Source organism: Ochotona curzoniae, unplaced genomic scaffold, assembly GCF_017591425.1.
Source record: "Ochotona curzoniae isolate NIBS_2020 unplaced genomic scaffold, NIBS_Ocur_1.0 scaffold_4683, whole genome shotgun sequence".
NCBI lineage: Eukaryota > Metazoa > Chordata > Mammalia > Lagomorpha > Ochotonidae > Ochotona > Ochotona curzoniae.
The window spans coordinates 1,802,573-1,821,709 of NW_024467121.1; the positions used below are offsets into that span (position 1 = coordinate 1,802,573).

Here is a 19,137-nt window from a genome sequence, read left to right on the forward strand (position 1 = left end):
TTTGAATATTTGTTAAATTAGGAAGTTTGGGAAAAGATCCTGAGGGCTGGCGGTGAGAACTCCTGGCAGGAGAGGAGTGCACGCCTGCTCCTCCACTGCAAGATGCTTGTATCTCAGGCCGATTTCTGCCCCTGAGATACTGTAGTGCCACTGCCAGCGTCCAGTGCACCCTCCCCTCTGCTGACATCTGGGAAGACCCTGACTTCCTTTTTTGGTATGGTGACACCTGCTTAATCCAAAATGTGACTTTAAGACTTTTCTTTTTTCTTTTCTTTTATTCATTCCCTCCCTCCCTCCCTCTCTCTCTCCTTCCTTCCTTCCTTCCACTTCCTTCCTTCCTTCCCCTTCTTTTGTTACAATACAATGAATGTTGCTTTCATCTGTACAAGGATGCCCTGGGGTCATGCGATGCGGTGAAAACCAGCTTACAGAAGGTGTAGATGGAACCAGCCTGGCTGAATCCTTTGTCCACTTGATGGAGGCAAATAAACATAACCTGAGCTTTCCCCACAGACAAGTTTCCCTTTAACAAAAATATTTTTCCCTCTGTTGTTGAAAGATGAAACGGCCCAGACAAAAATCTTAGGGTGTATCACTTTGACACCAGTGATAAAGCGATGACCCAAACCACACGTTGACCCAAAGAACAGCGAGCTCAGGAATGCACACAGCACAGTTTTGGTGGTCAACTGGAGTGTCTACGTGCTCCAGAGAGAGTTTTAAATAAATAGCTGCATTCCATGAGCTGTAATGCTCATTGTTTATTTATTTATACTTACGATCTAGCTGCCAGCTTCAAGTCAGGAATACACAGATTGTCTTCTCCACAGTCCACCAGGATGTGAGCCTGCATTATACAGTCACATATCAGTAATAATCCAGGAAGCCACTGGAAGCCCCTCCCAGCCCACCCCAGCACAGGATGGAGAGCAAATCTTCACAGGCCATCCAGGAACATACCTGTTCACTAACACCGTGGTCCCTGTAGTAGTTCAATATGGGTTTCACTTCCAGACCCTCCTCAAAGGCAGATTCATCCAAACTGTAATTCAAATTAATATTGATTGGAGATAACTTATCTCGGAACTCTGCTTCATCCTAGGAAAAATAATCACAAACTAAAGAGAAGCTCCATAAATTGTTGGAAGGTAGGCAACGTGTGACTTCTGTCAGTGCAAGTGGGTGATGAAGCAGGGAGTATTGCAATGGGCTCCAAAAAACATGCTAATTTACATGGTATACAGTGGCTGGTGTAATTAATATGTTCAGTAATAAAGTAATTTGCAGCCATGGCTTCATAGAGGGATGCTTCTAGAGGAATCTTCAGATTCTTCAACTCACACAGAATTGGCTAATTCACAAAGCAAAAGATTGTATTTCTATACCACAGATGTCATGAAAACCGTGATGAATTAGGACTTTTGTTTTCATGAGGTTGCCGGATTTTACTAATTCTCTTGGCCTTAGAGGAAGAAAGCATCTGGGTTCTCTTCTCTTATAATCTCTTTCAGTGGTTGCTTGCATAAACTTCAGAATGCCTTCAGCACATTTGCAAAAACAAAAGGGGTGGGTGATGAGCAGCTAGCAGCAGGCATGTCACCCATCAGCTGTGTTTCAGTAAAAGTCTAAGGAAGATTCAGGGTCCTACACAAAAATTTTCATTTGTGCTGTGGACTTCTGATCTTTTGAAGGGTCTCCCTTGTTAACTAACTAAACCCCTCAAAGGAAGACAAGAAATAAGAATGAATGATTGCAATGTAGCAAATGGCAAGGATGGAAATTTGTGTGATAAATACTTTGGCTTTTTAAGTTTCATGGTTTTAGAATTATTGTAAAAATACCTTTAAGAAGATAAGTATAAATTACTTTCCATAAAAGCTTTGAATGCCCAAATGGTTTCCTGAGTTGGCTCTGAAATGTATGTTGATAAAATCTAACAAGACAAACTCACATAGAATAAAAATTCAAATAAATTGTGTTGGACTTTTATGTTTTGGGGAAAGGCAGTGAGAAATGAAAACCACCTGAGTTGAGCACTATTATCAAGATTTTGTTCTAAACAAAAAAGAAGCCTTCAAAATTAGTAACAACAGGTCATTAGGCTAGATGAGTCAAAAGAGTGTTCAACCTTAAAATAAAGTTCCCTCCTGTGGAAATGAAAATGAATAGAAGGAGATCTGATATGATAGGGACAGATATAATAGATGATTGGACAAAATGGTTGGAACTTGGATTTGAACCTGAAATATCAGAAGATATGTTTTTGCAGCACTTACTCGCAGGTAAACCATGAAGTCCTGGCACTGGAGAGATTTCTGCCGTTTTATCACCAGAGGGAAGAAGTGATGGGGCTGGTGGTTCTCCAGGAAGAGTGTTCTCTTAATGGCTCCTTTTTGTTTCAGGGCATCTAACTGCACCTCAGCCCTCAGGGCTACAGGACAGAAATGGAGGAAATATAATCAGGAGAGGAAACATATTCGGAGAGCACCGAGTTCTGCCAGAGCTAGGATTCCCAGTCTCCATTGTTTAGGTAGGAAACTGGCTTTTCATAGTGGGGATCAAACACAATGTGAGGGTAAATCACAAAGCTCATGGAAAAATTGAATGAAAAGATAAGTTTGTTTTGGTTCAAATATTTTTTTCATCTGCGTATATTGAAGACCTCTCATATATGAGCAAGAAAAAATGTTGTAGACTCTTTCCAGAATAAAAATAATTTTGAAGTGCTTATATGCAAATGATTACTTTTTCACATAGCTATACCTGTTCTTATATATACTACTAATACTAATTATTGAAGACATATGTATGTAGAAATTTCCATGTTGACACTGGTCTTGGTTTTTTCATGTCTGTTTGGAGACATGCTTACTATTGCATGTGCTTAGTACAGCATAGGAATGTTATATAAATAAATTCCTTTAAAAATAAGATAAATAAAATCCCATTTGAAAAATGGACAGCAAGTAAAAAGTAAAAATTAAAACATACTCACCTACTGTGTTTGAAATGCTCTGGCCTGTCACAGATGCACACACTCTTAAAGAGAAGCTGTGGGAAAATAATGGCCAAAATTCATTGATTCATAGCTTTGACTCAGTAGTAGAAATTCTCCTTTTCCTCTATCCCAGACAAAATGACTGTTATTTTTCTCTATATCAGTACTTTGACACACATCTCCCATCAGTTGATGCTATGATTATATAAGAAGGTAATGCTCAGCAGTATTAAGAAAAATAAACAGATTCATTGATAGGTTGGTTTAACCAATTAATCAATTTTTTTTTTTTTGCTGCTTTACTCAATAAACACATATCTTCATGCTTTGGGGAGGGAGGACTGAGGTATCCCAGCAGGGTAACTGCTGGAGGAAAGCCTAGAGGGTGGCTAGGATGTGCTCTCACCTGAGAAATCCAGAGAAACCCAGTGCGGCTGGAGGAAAAGACAGGAATTTGCAGGAGAGGAAGCTGGTTCAGTTGATGGGTGAGAAGAAGCTATGAAATGGATTTAAAGTTGGGACTATCAAAGGAGGAGAAGAAAGAAAGAAAATAAGAGTGTAAAGCAAGATAGGCACAGCATATGAGCTACAGAGACAATAATGGAAGGTTAGTTTTCTATTTTTGGTGCTTCCTAGCTTTGCCTGCAACAGGCCCTACCCACAGTGCAGGACGATGTCTGTTGTGGCTGATACGTCAGCCTGCACTTGGTCCAGGGTCTATGGCCATGGAGGTGATGAGAAATAGCCAATGGACTCTGCCTTGTGTGGCATTCTCACTTGAATATTCTCACTTCTGTCCTGAAAAATTCACTATCAGCATTAAACATAGAATCTTCTTGTAGTTGCAAGAAAGTAGAAATATAGTATGATTTAATGACGATCTTAAAGTTGTTACTGATAAATCCATAGCATGATGAGATTCTCTCGACAGAACTCAAAAGCAGTAAATAATTCCTAATCATATTTTAATTATGTGTCAGCTTCCTGTGTCACACATAGTGAAAATATGTCACATCTGGGATTCATCCATCTGCCGTGACCTCAGGCAGTGTCTCCCTTCAGGATATATAAGTTGCCACATACCATTAAGCCAAAACTTTTCCTGAGATGTTTATACTACTGCAAGTGTTTATATCCTTGCATATCACTTCTCCAGAGAAATCACAAATCCAACCTGCTTCGACTTCAGTTAGAATTATTTTAGAAGATGATTAGCTAATCACATCGTTACTTTTTTTCAGTAGATCTGGCTTCCAAACACGAAATTCTTCTCTTTCCAACTTCTTTGGGATTACTAGGCTATGTGAAAATCATCCACTAACCCTTTTTTTGTTTGTTTGTTTTTTGTTAACTTCATGACATTATGTATAAAAGCTCATTTGCTTTTATAAAGTCCTATTTGTAACAAAATTAGCATCACACATAAATTAAAATATGGCTAAATGCAATTATTTGTCTAACAAATAATTTTAAAAGGTTGCAACTGGAATAAATTAAAGTTAGGAAAACGGGCCTTTTGTGAGAAGATAGTTGATTGATGAGTGATGCTGTCAACTGAAGAGTGGCTCTGGCTTTATGAATGATGTCATCATTAACCTGCCTTTCCCTCTGTTTCCTATCACCTCTGTATCATTAGCCACTGGTGACTTTGCCCCCTTTTATAAGATTTTAATAGAACTGTTACAACTTACACAATCATCAATAATGGCACTCCAATTTCAACTTCTTAGTGTATAGAGATCTTTAGCAAAAAGCAGTTTATTCACTCATTGTTCCAATAATATAAAAATAAAATCTCAACATGTTATTGCAATGGACCAACATTCATTCTGAACATTCAGGGTAAGAATAAGTAAATGTTTGCTCCCTCACTCTTCATTCTTACCAATTCAATCCTATTTCAATTATTACAGATATCAAATTTTCCATAATATCAGTCATACCTGTTTTCAATTTTAGCAGCTAGTTACTGACTTTTACATTATAAATGAAATTTTTTACTAAACAGTTTTTCTTATTAATTAGATCACCAATTATGTTAGTAATTACTGAACTAGTCTTTTTCTAACAAGTAGCAGATATGTTATAAAGCTACACAGCTGTTTGGAAAACACATAAATCTGAATTGATAATAGGGAAGAATTGTTTGCTCACTAGAGATTAAATAACTGTTTTTCAGATGTACAATTCAAGGTTATATCAATTGTAGGTCAAAAAAAAAATCCAGCGAAGAAAATCAACAGAAGTCTTTCAATCATTTTAGAATAAAATCAAACTAAATTTTTAGAATAACAATTTTTAAAGAACTGGGAAATATATTTCACCTGAGCCAGCTTTTTGTCCTCTAATATCCTGAGGCACCATTCCAAACTTGTGCACATGAAAATAAAACATCTTTCAGAAAATGTATATCATGAAATTGAACAAATAATAATAAAGAATTATAATATATTTTTGTGTAAGCAATAACTTGTGTTTTTCTCAGGAATACAGTTTAATAAAATAATGGCTCTTAAAAGAAAGACAATTTTTAAAAAATAATATTCTTTCCATAAACCATATAGCATAATGTTAAAACCACTCATATTTTATAAAAAATTTTCATCCAAGTAAAATCCTTAGGAAATAAATGATTGAAAATAACAATACTTTTCACCAGAGTTTTCCATGCCTGGTTCAAGGAATTCAGTCTAGAAGTCCATTTTGTACTGAAGGTGGTAACAGAACTCCATGGGAATACTATCGTTTTAATACTTATGGTCAAGTTGCATTCTCAACATACTTAATGTTCTCTTTATCACGCCAGGGTAAGAATAATTGCTGGCTCTTTCACATATTTCCTCAGATCAAGTTTTCATTATACCATTGTGTAGGTTTAAACCATATCAAAATGTGCTAAGGGCATGTCCCATCTAAAACTTTCAAAATCACTTAAAGGCAAAGATGAGGCTCCCCATGTGGGGTGGTAGCAGGGAATGTGGGGGTAAGCTCCTGACCCCAGGATGCTTTCCAAGAACTCTTCAGAGTTTTCCTGACTCCCCAGCCTCCACCCTCCAAAACTCAGAACTGTCAGCTATATGCTATAATTGGCTAGAAATAACTTCTTTTGGGTCAAGACTGGCTTTTTCCGTCTTCTGATAGTCTCAGGAACTGAACATGCTGCCTGCGTTAAATCACATCTGGAAAATGAGGGTAATTCTCAGATGTGCCAAGGATTTGTTGATTTTTCAGAGGTCATATCCTAATGGTATTGTCCAATATGATGACTTCTGACCCTTGCAAACGTACATCTTGAGAAGCTAAGTGGCATTTTCTTGAGCTGTGTTATAATGAGGTTCTGTGTTGAAATTCCTTCAGATGACAATTCAGAGGCAAGCCTTGCAGGTAAATCTAAGCCAGATTCTTCTTTGGTAAGGGAAAATGGGACTGCAATCCCACTGCTGATGAGCACAGCAGGGTCATGAAAATACAGCTTAGGGCACAAAAGTATCTTTTATAGTGCTTAACATTCTATCTAGTTGTACATGACAAATTAGGAAACTAGTTCGGACTTTAGCAAGAAAATTGGGTAATTTAATATAAGCTTGCCTGTTTTTAAAAAAGAGGATATATTTTATGTGTCTACAAAGTGGTTTCCATAAGGCACATACAAACGCAGAAGTCAAAGTATTTTGCTCTATTTTTTTGGTTAACAATTATTACAGTGTGCCAAGAATCTAAAAGAGATCTCTAAGACTGTTTCACTTGGAATTTTCCCCACTTGTTTTATTCTTAAGAGATTGAAGCCTGTAGATTGAAAAGGGAGATTAAAGAGCCTGCAGCCAAGAGAGGCATGCTTCATGTGCTAAGTAACCAAAGACTAGCATAGAGTTATATTCTTTCAAAAGACTAACCCCTTGCTACTCAAACTGGATCCACCCACTAGCAGCAGCAGTAACACTCTATGGGAGCCTTTTCTAGAAATGTAAAGCCCCAGGTCCCAGCCCAGAATGAATGAACCCCAAATATGCATTTATCATCAGATACCTAGATCATGTAAATGCACGCAAAAGTTTGAGCAAATCTGGAACTAACTTACCAGGACACTGATGTCATGGATTCTGGAATCTGGCAAGTTTTATTTTCGAGATTGATAATCATTGGGTTCAGCAGAAGCTGAGCATCCACTGTCACAACTGGCCTTGCTCTGCAGGGAGAAAACACAAGTTTGAATCAACCACATGAGAGCAACCAGCTGACTGCTACAACATAATGACAACCTTCCCAGCTATTATGCTGAGAACATTGCTCACTGAATGAACACATGGGCACCACACCTTGCACACTACCTCTAAACACATCTGACAGATTGTGAACACAAAAGAAGTATGCTGTGTGCCTGTCAAGTACAGCCACATTCACACACTTGTCTTCTTTGTGGTGCAGGCTCACCATATTGTTGGGAAACATGACTCCAAACACTGCTGGGATATCTATATCTATTTATATCTAAAGACGTACTTCCTCTCGCAGCTACTTGTGTTTGTGTATTCTTGAATCTTGTAAATTTTACTGTGTTGCCTCATTGGCAGTTTTCTGATTGATCTTGGTGGATTTAGCTAAACACTTAAAGGTGGATTGACAGAATAATGTTGTACTTTATCCTGAGCAAAGCTTTTCAATCCCAACTGCATAACATAACCGCCCATGGTGCACTGAAACAAATACTCTACCCAGGCCCCACTATGTACCAACTGAACCAGAACCTCTGGGGAAGGACAAGGCATTGGAATGCTAAACAAATTTGCCACATCATTCAAACTTGGCCAAGTTTGAGAGGCACTGATGCAGAGCAAATGCCATTCTAACCACCCAGGTGAGGATAATGACAAGAGAGTAAATAATGAGGAAAAGAAGCCAAACAGTTTTAAAAATCTGGTTTCAAGATATGGGAGCTGGGGGCCAAAGTTTGCAGATGGCTGTGTGAAATGATGTCATATTGCACAAGTCTTCCCTTAACCAAATGGAGGTCTGTCTTAGGGCAGAATGCTTTGAATATCTTACTTTAACAATTTGGTAGTTACTGTTAAGGTATCACATTGGGAGTTTGAGGATCTTCAATGCAATATATCTGCATTGTGTTAACAGAATTTTGTTTTCAGTATTACATTAGCTTCACACTTTGGAAAGGCGGATTATAAACTGATATTAAACATGTAAGAGACTGGGAGGTGGGCAAATATGTAAGAGAGAAAAGTGGAGGGCAGAGAATGAAAGCTGGAAGTTTGGGCTTCAAAAAATAAATGGGAGGGAAGGCAAGAGGACTGCATAAGAATAGTCATCAGGATAAAGCGGTGTCCATGTGCCCAGGCTGTCCATGATAGAAGTCTCATGTCTGCAGGAGCATCCTTCATTTCTGTATTCATGTGTTCAGTTCTTGACTAGAAGCCGCCCGTGGGAAACATGGGCACAAAGGCAGTGGCTGGCTCAATGTGTGGTGTGATTCAATTTTACTTCAGCAGCTCTGTATGGCTCACATTCATGACCATCAACCCAAGGACCTTATTTCAGAGACTTGGGGATTTCAACCATCTAATTCTCTAAAACCTAAGGTTGAGAATGCCTGGTCTAAATCTGTCTTCTCTAAGATTATCTTGGGACTGATGAAGAAGAAATCTAAGCTTAGATTCTCTCTGAGTACCTAATATATTAGCAAAACATGCCCAGCACATCCAGGTATTTGCTTTGCTTTTTGTCTTGATATCCTGACTTTGTATCTTGAATTCCTATAAAATGTTTTATTGATTTTAAAATAGTTTTTATTTTACTTCTATTTGAAGGGCAAGGAGAGAGATCTCTTATTCTCTAGTCCATTCCCTAAATGCCCAAAATAGCTAGGGGCTGTGCTGGGTTGAAGCCAGAACCAGAACTTCAACTAAATCTTCCATGTAGATGGCAGGGACCCAATCACCCATTGCCTCTCATGGTGCAAATTAATAAGAAGCTGGAGAGGGGACTAGAACCCAGGTACTCCAATATTGGATGAAGGTGCCCAACCAGCATCTTACCTGCTGTGCCAACCGCCCCCATCCATTTTTTCTAGAAGTTTAACATTTTCTGAAGACCAGATATCTAACTAGTTGCTTTTCAGTGTATACTTTGCTTAGGTCATTATTGTGTCCTTTTATTAAAAGAAAGAAAGAAGGAAAGAAAGAAAGAAAGAAAGAAAGAAAGAAAGAAAGAAAGAAAGAAAGAAAGAAAGAAAGAAAGAGAGAGAGAGAGAGAGAAAGAAAGAAAGAAAGAGAGAGAGAGAGAGAGGGAGGGAGGGAGAGAGGAAGGAAAGAAGGAAGGAAGGAAGGAAGGAAGGAAGGAAGGAAGGAAGGAAGGAAGGAAGGAAGGAAGGAAGGAAGGAAGGAAGGAAGGAAGAAAGGAAGAAAACTTTACAAAGTAACTTTTGTTATCCTCAATTCCCAAAGTGAAAAACGTTATGCTCAAAACTCAGAACTTGCCCAAGATTACAAATCTGTAAATGGCCAGGTTTTGAATCCAAGTCTATTGTATTTGAATTGTTGTTTAATGCTTGGTTTTTGGAGGTGATCAATTCCTAATATGTTCTTTCTGCCAACTTGGTCTCCATACTTGGTCATAAAAACCAGAGTAAATAGTAAGCTTCTCTCACCCTGCTCCCCTATAATGCAGATGCACATTTAAAGATTTTTCTTTTTATTTTTAAGATTTTCAAAGAAAAAGAAGAAGCCAAATAAAGGAACATCCATTTAACTGATACGTCACTTAATTATATATCAGTTAATATAAACTATTGTAGTAGGGCTGAAATTTAGGTCAAGAAGTTTGAGAATAAAGATGGAAGGATGGAGGAAAGATTAAAAACTGAGAGGAAAAAAACACTTCCAAACTCTAAACAGAATATTTAAATGTTCTTCAGAATAAAGAGTTGATATATTCTGCTTAAGGCAAAACTAACATCATCAAAGAAAGGCATCTGAAACAGTTAGGAGACTAATTGTCTACCACCAACTACATACCTGTAAAGAGCTACTTTTCCTCTTCCAAATGCTCCCACAATTAAATCTAAAAAAGACAAAAGCACAAAACATGCATGCACTTTATGGAAACAACCTACACATTGCACAATCCCAATTCAAAAATTAGAAATTTGAAATGTTTCAGCATGAATCAGCATGATACTGCCAGTAGACAGTTACACACCATGAAACTCTTACATGCATAAAATTAGTAAATACTACAGTTCATATTACCTTCAGGCTGTACAAGTAAGATGTGTATGAAGCATCAATGAATTTCATGTTTATGCGCGGATTAAATCCTTCAATTATCTCATATGCTTATGCAAATATGAAAGTACCTCAGAAAGTTCATGGAAAAGTGGAGTTACAAAGTGTTTATTCTGGTGCATGGTTGTTCCCCAGGGGGCTTAGTGTCACCTGATAATGGCCGGTTGTCAAGTATTGGGACTGGACAATAAGCAGCACAGCTTCCTCCAACCTGAGGTGCTGTCTCTGAAGCTTGTTCTTCACTCCCTTTCTCCCTAATTTTTCCAGCGGAACCAGTGTAATTAAAAACATTATCTCCTCCTTCTGTTCTATGTCTCCCTTCCTGACTCCCTTAAACCCTTTGTCTTGGGATTTTTTTTTCAAATGCACTGTTTTCTAATCCTTACACCTTAATGTAATCTGGGACAACCCAATGTGACATAGTAATTTGCGTTCACATGTCTTAAAAAAAATGGATTCAAACCTCACATTAGAATCAGAGTTAGCTGTCTTCTGTTTTATAAAGCATTGTTTTCAGATAACAAGCCCAGGATCTGACTCCAAAACTCCCTCCATATATAAACCATATGTACACTACGCTCAACTAAGTCAAACATGAGATGTCTGTTGAGCTTTGTATTAGTGAAATAAAACAGTACAAAAGGAGCTACAACTGGGCCAACTCATGAAATAGAGCATTCTTTCTCAAGAGTTTAAATCTTTATAGCAAAGCATCAAAGTTCCCAGCAATTTTTTAAATTACAATTATAAATTACATAGAATTTCAACTTTTGCAACTATTTTCACACACATTCTTTGATGATTTGTCCTTTGTAGCCAATCAGTGCATTTTTGCTATGTTAATGAAAACAAGCTACTGATGCAGAGAAGTATGAACTCTGTTCTTCTGATTCCAATATCTAGACAAGTGTCAATTAACATCTTTTGACAAAACAGATTGAGTAGCTTTGCTGCAAAACTGATCCAAGAGGAATTCTGTGTCTAGCTTCTGGCTCCAAATAAGATGAAATACTGATATGTCTAAGATTAGTTGAATAAGTTAGAGATACATTTTAAGAACCGTCACTAAAAACTGCAAAGAAAAGATTGTAAGCCCTCTCCTGGCAGTCATCTTTGGGTTTGTACATCTCAACTACTTCATGACATAATATGGGCTGGAACTTGTGAAGACAGGAAGAATCTTTACATGTGTTGCATCAGGTACACTGCCAGATAAAGAGCTGAGATTTTATAAATGTGCGCTTAATAGGGGGAATAGGTAATGTGATAATAAACTCAAGATGGGAAAATAGAATGGAATAAGGGAGTGTTTAAGACAGGTGAGTGTAAACCATAGTTAAATTCTGTTGTATTTTTGCATGTGCACTTAAAGATGTTGGGAGACAAACACATAGAGACACACAACACACAGAGATGCACACAGTCCAGATTCAAGAAAGTAATGTAGTTGTCTCATCACAACCTGAGGGTCATTGGAAGTGAGAATCTGAGGCGGGAGCACCCTATAGTGGCAATGAAAAGGCAGTGTTTCCTTTAGGAATTGTAATTGCTGTGCCTTAGGGTAGGAATTTTCCTACTCTGGAAGAATAGAATAACTGGCAACATGGGCCACAATTTTGTTCTTGAGAATGTGACCACAGTTATTCAAAGGCCAAGAAAACAGTTATCTACCACAAAAGTATGTTTGTCTTCCAGACACTACCTTGGTATTGTGCCTGCTGGAAATGAGCCACAAGCATTTATGTTCAAACTTTAAAATGGTCAGACTTCTCTGGGGGAGGAGAATGGATCTGGTGATTTGTACTTCTAATAAATTTATTTTTCCAAATTATGTGATTATTTTAAAAAGCACTGTGTAGTTTATGTTTGTATGTGTATATGTATATGTGTGATACATGTTTCATACATATGAGAGGACTTCAAGAAGTTTATGGAGAATGTTTGTTGAACAATATGTATATATCTCATTTTTTTGTAGCAAAATAAAGTTATCTGGGGTCAACTTTGTGGTGCATTGGGTTACACCATCCCTGCAACACCAGCATCCCATAGAAGTAATTCTTTGAAACCCAGCTACCTCCCTTCTGATACAGCTCCCTGTTAATGAGCTCTGAGGAGAGAGCAGAATCCACCCCCATGAAAGAGCTGCATGGATTTCCAGGTTCCTGGCCTCGTCATGGCCCGGCCCCGGTCTTCACATTCATTTGGGAAGTGAGCCCACAGATGGAAAAGCCCTGTTTTTCTCTTTTTGACTCCCCGCAATCTGCTTCTGTGGTATTCTGCATTTTTGAATACATAAAATGAATTATTAAAAAGCTCCATTTGTCATGAATTTTTGAAGTACCATGTACACACACATATATAACACATATATGTATGTGTATGTATTTGTGTGCATATATTTATACACACACACATAAATTATCCTTTCAAAAATTTTTAGATAATTCCTTTTCAGAAATTTAAACAATAAACTGAGACAAAAGTAATTTTGGTGCTGATATTTGGTTTCCTAACTATGGGAGCTTTCTCTCTGATGTAACAGGTCCTATACCATTCTCTAATGTTTATTTTCCTTTCTTATGGAAATTTCTTAAGGGCACAACTGAAAATAAACGAAAATTCCAGTTATATTTTTTTTTTGTTCTGGAATAAGTTCAGCACTAAAATTGGTTCTTTTCCTTCAATCAAAAAATGTTCTCAAAAAGCTTGAAGTCTTTGTTATTGTCTCACATTGCCCTAGAAACACAGTTTCTTTTCTTTTGGGTTTTTGGTGGAATAACTAAGTACCTCTAAGAACACGAAGCAGGGCATAGATTAACATGAACTTAGGATCAAGCAGCAAGGAAAAGTCCATAAAAATGTGATCCATAGGAGATGCTTTACACCTGTGTTTTGTATTTTCTTCTGCTAAGGTAGTTTTTTTTTTTTTAGATGAGGAAGTGAAAAAAAAGAGACAAGCCTTCGAAGTAAGGCTTGGATTGTAGAGTCTAATTTTACAGATCTGGGAAGGAAATTTTAAAGCATCAGGTTTGGGTCAGGTGGACAGGGAGCAGTGAGGGCGGAGAACCTGGAAGTTTCTAAGAGATAGGAGAGAAGAAAAGGAAGACTAAAGGCAGAGCAGCAACAGAGTCCATGGAAGTCTGATTCTCAAACATCCACCCCCTCTTAAACCAATTCAGCCTTTCTCATCTGTCACCCTCTTCTTGCTACTGCCTCACCTGTCCTTCTCTCATCTTGTTGACAAATAACCTCAACATGCTGAAGTTTCTTCCTGAAAATGCCATCGTGTAGTCCCTTTTAATTCTGAACAATGAAAATTGCCACAGAGCACTTCCAAATAGAAGAGAAACATTGGAATGTAGAAATAAAGTCTGTGTGAGAAGATTTGTTACTCAAAGGGAGATAGCATGCCCAAGCAAAGGGGCAATCTATATTCTTCCGCACAATCACCTGAGCAAGGTTGAAATAAATACTAGAAAGAGGAAATATTTAAACTGTGATGGGTCAAATGTCAGTATTTTTCAGTGTTTTTAGGGGGGAACCCTTATTTATCTCATTGTTTATTGTTTTTCTTTTTACTTCTTATGATTATCATTTTATGATACAGTTCCATAGATCATGGGATTTCTGTTATCCCTCCCCAATTCCCTCCCTCCTCATTAAGTTCTTCTACATCATTGCTATACTATAGTTCTTCATACACAATCATGTGTCCATCATTGCGGGCATGGACAATGACAGAGAGTCCAGCATCTAATTGTCAAGATAGAGTAAACAGTTTCATAGGGAGTCCATCTTTGTCTGGAAGTAGAGATGCATACTGCATTGTATCCTCTTACATCTGGATATGTTAGCCACAATATGAAAAGCCACAATGCAAAATCAACAACAGGAAGAAAAATGGGAATTTACAATGCCATGAAGTTAAATAACATGCTTCTAGATATGATAGTCTCCATTACACAGTTACTATACATCCACTTAAATGAAAAGCCACAAAATATAAAACATAACAGCAAAAAAAGAAATTAACAATACTATAAAGTTAAATAATGTGTTACTGAATTACTAATGTGTTGCTGAAGAAATGAAAAAGAAAATCAAGCACCTTCTTAGAGAAAATCATGCTGCTGTATGATCTAAGAGTCATTGAAGAATTTAATCAGAAGAAAGTGTTTTTGAAGAGATGAAACTAACAAAAAAAATCAAAATCTATGAGATATAGTTTCCTCTGATCTTTGTTGGTGAGATATGTAGGCAATAAATTGATGGGCTTTGTTTTTTATCTAGTCTACTAATCTGTGATGTTTGACAGATGAGTTAAGCCATTTACATTCAGGGTTAATAAAAATAGGCGGTAATTTGGTTCTGTCATTTTAGCAATGAGTTGTTCATTTAGTCTTCTGTTGCTATTTTTACTGGGATGTTTTTGGCATTTCCCTTTGGTTTTGGTGAGTGCTATTCCTTTTCTCTGTCTAGAAAATATCTTTTAAGTATCATTTGTAGGGCAGGTTTGGAAGAGGCATATTATTTTCTTTACTGTGGAAGAATTTTATTTCATTTTCAAAGACAAAGGAAAGTTTTGCTGGGTATGTTATCCTGAGCTGACAAATTTTTGGTTTTAGAATCTGAAATATGTCACTCCATTCTCTTCTGTCCTCTAGAGTTTCCTGTGAGGGGTCTCATGTGAGTTTAATTGAAATTCCCTTAAATGTCAGTTGATTTTTTTTCACATGCACACTTAAGAATCTTTATGTTCAATGGAAAAGAACTTGATTACCATGTGTCATGGTGAAGATTGCTTTTAGTCAAGCCTGTTGGGAGTTCTGTGCCCCTCATGGATGTTGTTTTCCAATTCTTTCTCTAAATAAGGGAAATCTTCCCTTATTATTTCATAAAATACATTTGTAAACCTGGCTTCTCTTTCTGCACCTTCTGAGACTCCCATAACTCTTATATTTGACCTTTTAATAGTGTCTTTCAATTTTTGAATACTTTTTTGGCCTGATCCAACTCTGCTTCCAGCTTTTTATTTGCTTCTTTCCCCTGGTGACAAGAAATATCTTCTAATTCTGAGATTCTTTCTTCTATCTCCTTCATTTTATTTTGGAGACTCTCCACTGTACTTTTCATTTGCTCCACTGTATCCTTCATTTCTGATATATCAGCTTTCATTTGATTGATTTCCTGTGTGATATATTCCTTGAATGCCTGTTTTACGTGCTTCTCGTTGTTAAGAAGTTTTACCCAAGTGTTTTAAGTTCTGTATCTCCCATTTTCTCGATGTCTTCTTCAGTTAACTCTGAGATAGGCAAAGGGTTTTTCTCCGTTGCAGGGGAATTTTCAGTAATATTTGTTGTGTCTTTGTCTCTTCTTTTGCTCTTGGTCATTGTAATTTTGGTTATCAGATTCTTCTCCTTGGGGCAGGTTTCTAAGCTCTGTCACCCACAGGTCTGCAGTTTGATTTTACTTATTGCTGTTGGTACATGGCTCTTTGTTTGCAGTCACTGTGCCACTCTCTCCAGTGAGTTCCAGGTCTGGGTTGTTATGTTCGATTTCCACCATGATCTCTGTAGCCCCAGCTCCTGGCTCACCACTCTCCATCTCCTGTGATATCATGCTGAGTCTGCACTGTTGTCTGTACAACCTTTCTACCACTTCTGGTTGGATTGGGTCCCAGGGTTAGGGAGACACCAGATGTCCTATATAGCTAGGTTGTTATTTGGTCTGGCTGTTAGCTCTGAGGACCAGATGGACCTATTTTGACCGGTATGATGCCATAGTCAGTATTATTTTCCTGTGGGACCAGTGCAATGCTCTGAGTTCAGTATATTCACTCCCAGCTCAGCACATGTACAGCTCACTATTGTTTATGCAGTCTTAAAGCTTTTCCCACACTGTACAAAATGGCACCTGATGCGCCACTACTAGAGTTCTTGATCTGCTGGCCATCAGGTCTGAGGGCTACTCAGACCTATTTTGGATAGAACCTGTAGGCTGCCACATTGTTGCAGTTTATTGAGCCAGAAATGAGTTCACTTCCAGCTCCATTCATGCACAGTCCTGCCCCATAGCCCTTGCCTCCCTACACAAAATGGTGCCCAATATAACTCTAGTGGGCAGACTGGGCTTTGAAATCTACCCTGTTCCCTGCTCTGTATCTACTCCTGGTCAAATCAAACAGACTAGCAGGATGGGCAGTTCTTTGGGTTCAACTCTGGAGTTCCCCGTAAATGTCCCTTCCCTCCTGGTTGATGGTAGAATTCAGATCACCATTCACTCACTGAATGCTGCTGGGGTATCAGTCACTGCAACACCACACCACTGTGTCAGCTGCTTTCCTGTGTCTGTCAGTCTCCAGGTACCCCTCTGTTGTTGTTCTGTCCTCTCCTATTTCCTGGAATGTACCCCTCTGCTTCACACTGGTCAATATTTCTCTGACTGCTTAAACGTGTCCCTACCCTATTCTGCCATCTTTATTCCTCCACCATTTTTTTAAAGTTTAGGAGAATGTTTCTGGTTAACTAATGAAAAACAAATACTAACAGTATACATAACTGCCACAAATATATTCAAATTAATATGATTATTACATTTTTGCAAAATTATTATAAACAGACCATTTACATAAAAATAAGTAGCTATAGTCAACAAAGCATGAAATTTCATCTTAGGAATACAAATGAAAGAAACAACTCCATAATATTTTTCAATGCCAAATTAGAAAAAAGGAAGAGACTGGTAGGGTGGAGGGTAAAGAACTCATTCACAGCTCTTTGTGGGAATTTAAATTCGCATGATTTTCTTGCAACATAGTTTGTTGATACACATGACAGTACACACCTTTGACATAGCATTTAGACTTCTAGCAATTTATCTTGAAATGTATTCAACAGTTGTACAAAAATGCACCCTAATGAAAGAAAAACCACCAAACCTAACATTCTAGCCATTTTAAACTGAGTAGTCTCTTCTTATTGGTAGGTAATTTTACTTTTGATTACTTTCAGTTAGCCTGTGGTCAACCATGGTCCAAGATTATCTATATCTATGTATGTATTTATGTATGTATGTATCTATCTACATATTTGTAAATAGACAAACTACTCATAAACTTTAAATACTGCCTCCCTCTGAGTAGCATGCTGAAATCTTGTACTATATTGCTGTGTCCTGAACAGAATGGCAATCACTTCACTTCATCTCATCACACAGGCATTTTATCTTATGTTCACCAAAAAAATTAGTACAGTGTAATAAAATTATTCTGAGACATCAAATTCACCTACCTTTCCTATAGCATATTATTGTAATTATTTTACTTTATGATTAGTTGTTAGTCTTTAACTGTGCCTAATGATAAACTAAATATTATAAACATATATGTATAGGAAAAATAGTCTATGCGATGGTTCTTCAAGAAGTTTTTGGAAAATAGAATTAAAATCCGATAAGTTTATCTTGGTTTAAAAAAAATTGGAATGCATGCATATAATAATTCCTCAAAAAGATCACGGGGGACAAGTGATAGGTGACATGCTTAACCTACCACTTAGATTGCCAGGCTTTGAGACCTGGCTGCATTTTCCAAGCCAGTTTCCTGTTAATGTGCACCCTGGGATTCAGCAGCTGATGTCCCTGTTATTTGGGTCTCTGTTACTAATGTAGGAGACCTTGACAGAGTTCCAGTTCTTGATTTCCTCTTGGATCTCTCCCTGGCTACTTTTGGGGATGTGTGAAGTTAACCGAAATGGGAGATCTCTCATTCTGTCCCTCTGCCTTTCAAATAAATAAAGAATTGATTAATTAAAAATGTTACAGCAGCATTGTGTGCAGTGTCCCAGTTGCTCTGCTTCCAATCCAGCTCCCTGATAATGGCTAGGGAAAAGCAGCAGGATGCCCAAGTGTTTGAGCCCCTGTTACCCACATGGGAGACTGGATGAAGCTTCTGGCCCCTGTTTTTAGCTTGGCCCCTTCCTGACTACTTCAACCATCTGGCAGATGGAAGGTATTCTGTCTCCCCTACCCTCTCTTTCCTTTCCTCCATTCATCCTTCCTTCTCTCCCTCCCTCCCTTCCTCCTCCTCTTCCTCTCTCTTTTTCTCGTTCTCCCCTTCTCCCATTCTGTAAAAAAGAATTTTTTAAAGGTGTACATGCTTTTCCCAGTTCCATTTTTCAGTGAAGTCTTTTAAGTACCCTTATGTAGAGTTCAGTACTAATTTGTGGTTTCAGGCATCTGGTAGGGGTCTTGGCACACATCCCCTAATGGATATGGAGAGACAGCTATATATTTGTTAATCTTTACAACAATCTCTTGGGGAAGGTATGTTTATTATCCTCACTTTAAAATGAATAAAATGAAGTACAGAGAGCCTAAATATAGCAAGTGGTAATGTCAAATCTTAAGCCTAGGTGATTTGACTATTGTCCACATTCTTACCTGATCACCATATTGCCTCCCAGGGGCTATATGTATGTGCTATCTTGTCTTTTAAAAACTAATTTTAATTAAGGTACTTTTTACTGTAAGTTCCATCTTTTTAAATATATACATCTGATAAAATTAAGATAGAGAGCAGCTCTGTTATCCCCAATGTCCCTGTGGAGCTTAATGGTCAAGACTGACAGCTAACTTCTGCACTTCACTGATCTGCTTTCTAGAATGTCACACAAATGGAGTCACACAGTATGTATTCTTTGGGGTGTGCTTTTTTTCACTCAGCTTTATTTATCTGAGATTGATCCTTGTTGTATGTGGATTAGTAGTTTGTTCTTTTTTCATTGCTAAGTACTCTTCTACAGTGAGGCCAGTCAATTTTGATTTGTACATTTTCCCTGATTG

General features: G+C 37.7%; 1 protein-coding gene across 2 annotated transcripts in view; it reads right to left on the reverse strand.

Moving 5' to 3' along the window:
* ITGA8 (integrin subunit alpha 8) overlaps positions 1–19,137 on the reverse strand; it is a 163,598-nt gene that overhangs the window by 69,750 nt on the left and 74,711 nt on the right. For both annotated transcript variants that reach the window (XM_040967867.1, XM_040967868.1), the window contains 6 exons: positions 10,024–10,069; positions 7,077–7,184; positions 2,996–3,051; positions 2,277–2,431; positions 961–1,098; positions 780–847 (listed from right to left, as the gene is read on the reverse strand). In XM_040967867.1, the coding sequence (XP_040823801.1) occupies positions 780–847; positions 961–1,098; positions 2,277–2,431; positions 2,996–3,051; positions 7,077–7,184; positions 10,024–10,069 (571 nt within the window). The remainder of the gene's footprint in view (positions 1–779; positions 848–960; positions 1,099–2,276; positions 2,432–2,995; positions 3,052–7,076; positions 7,185–10,023; positions 10,070–19,137) is intronic.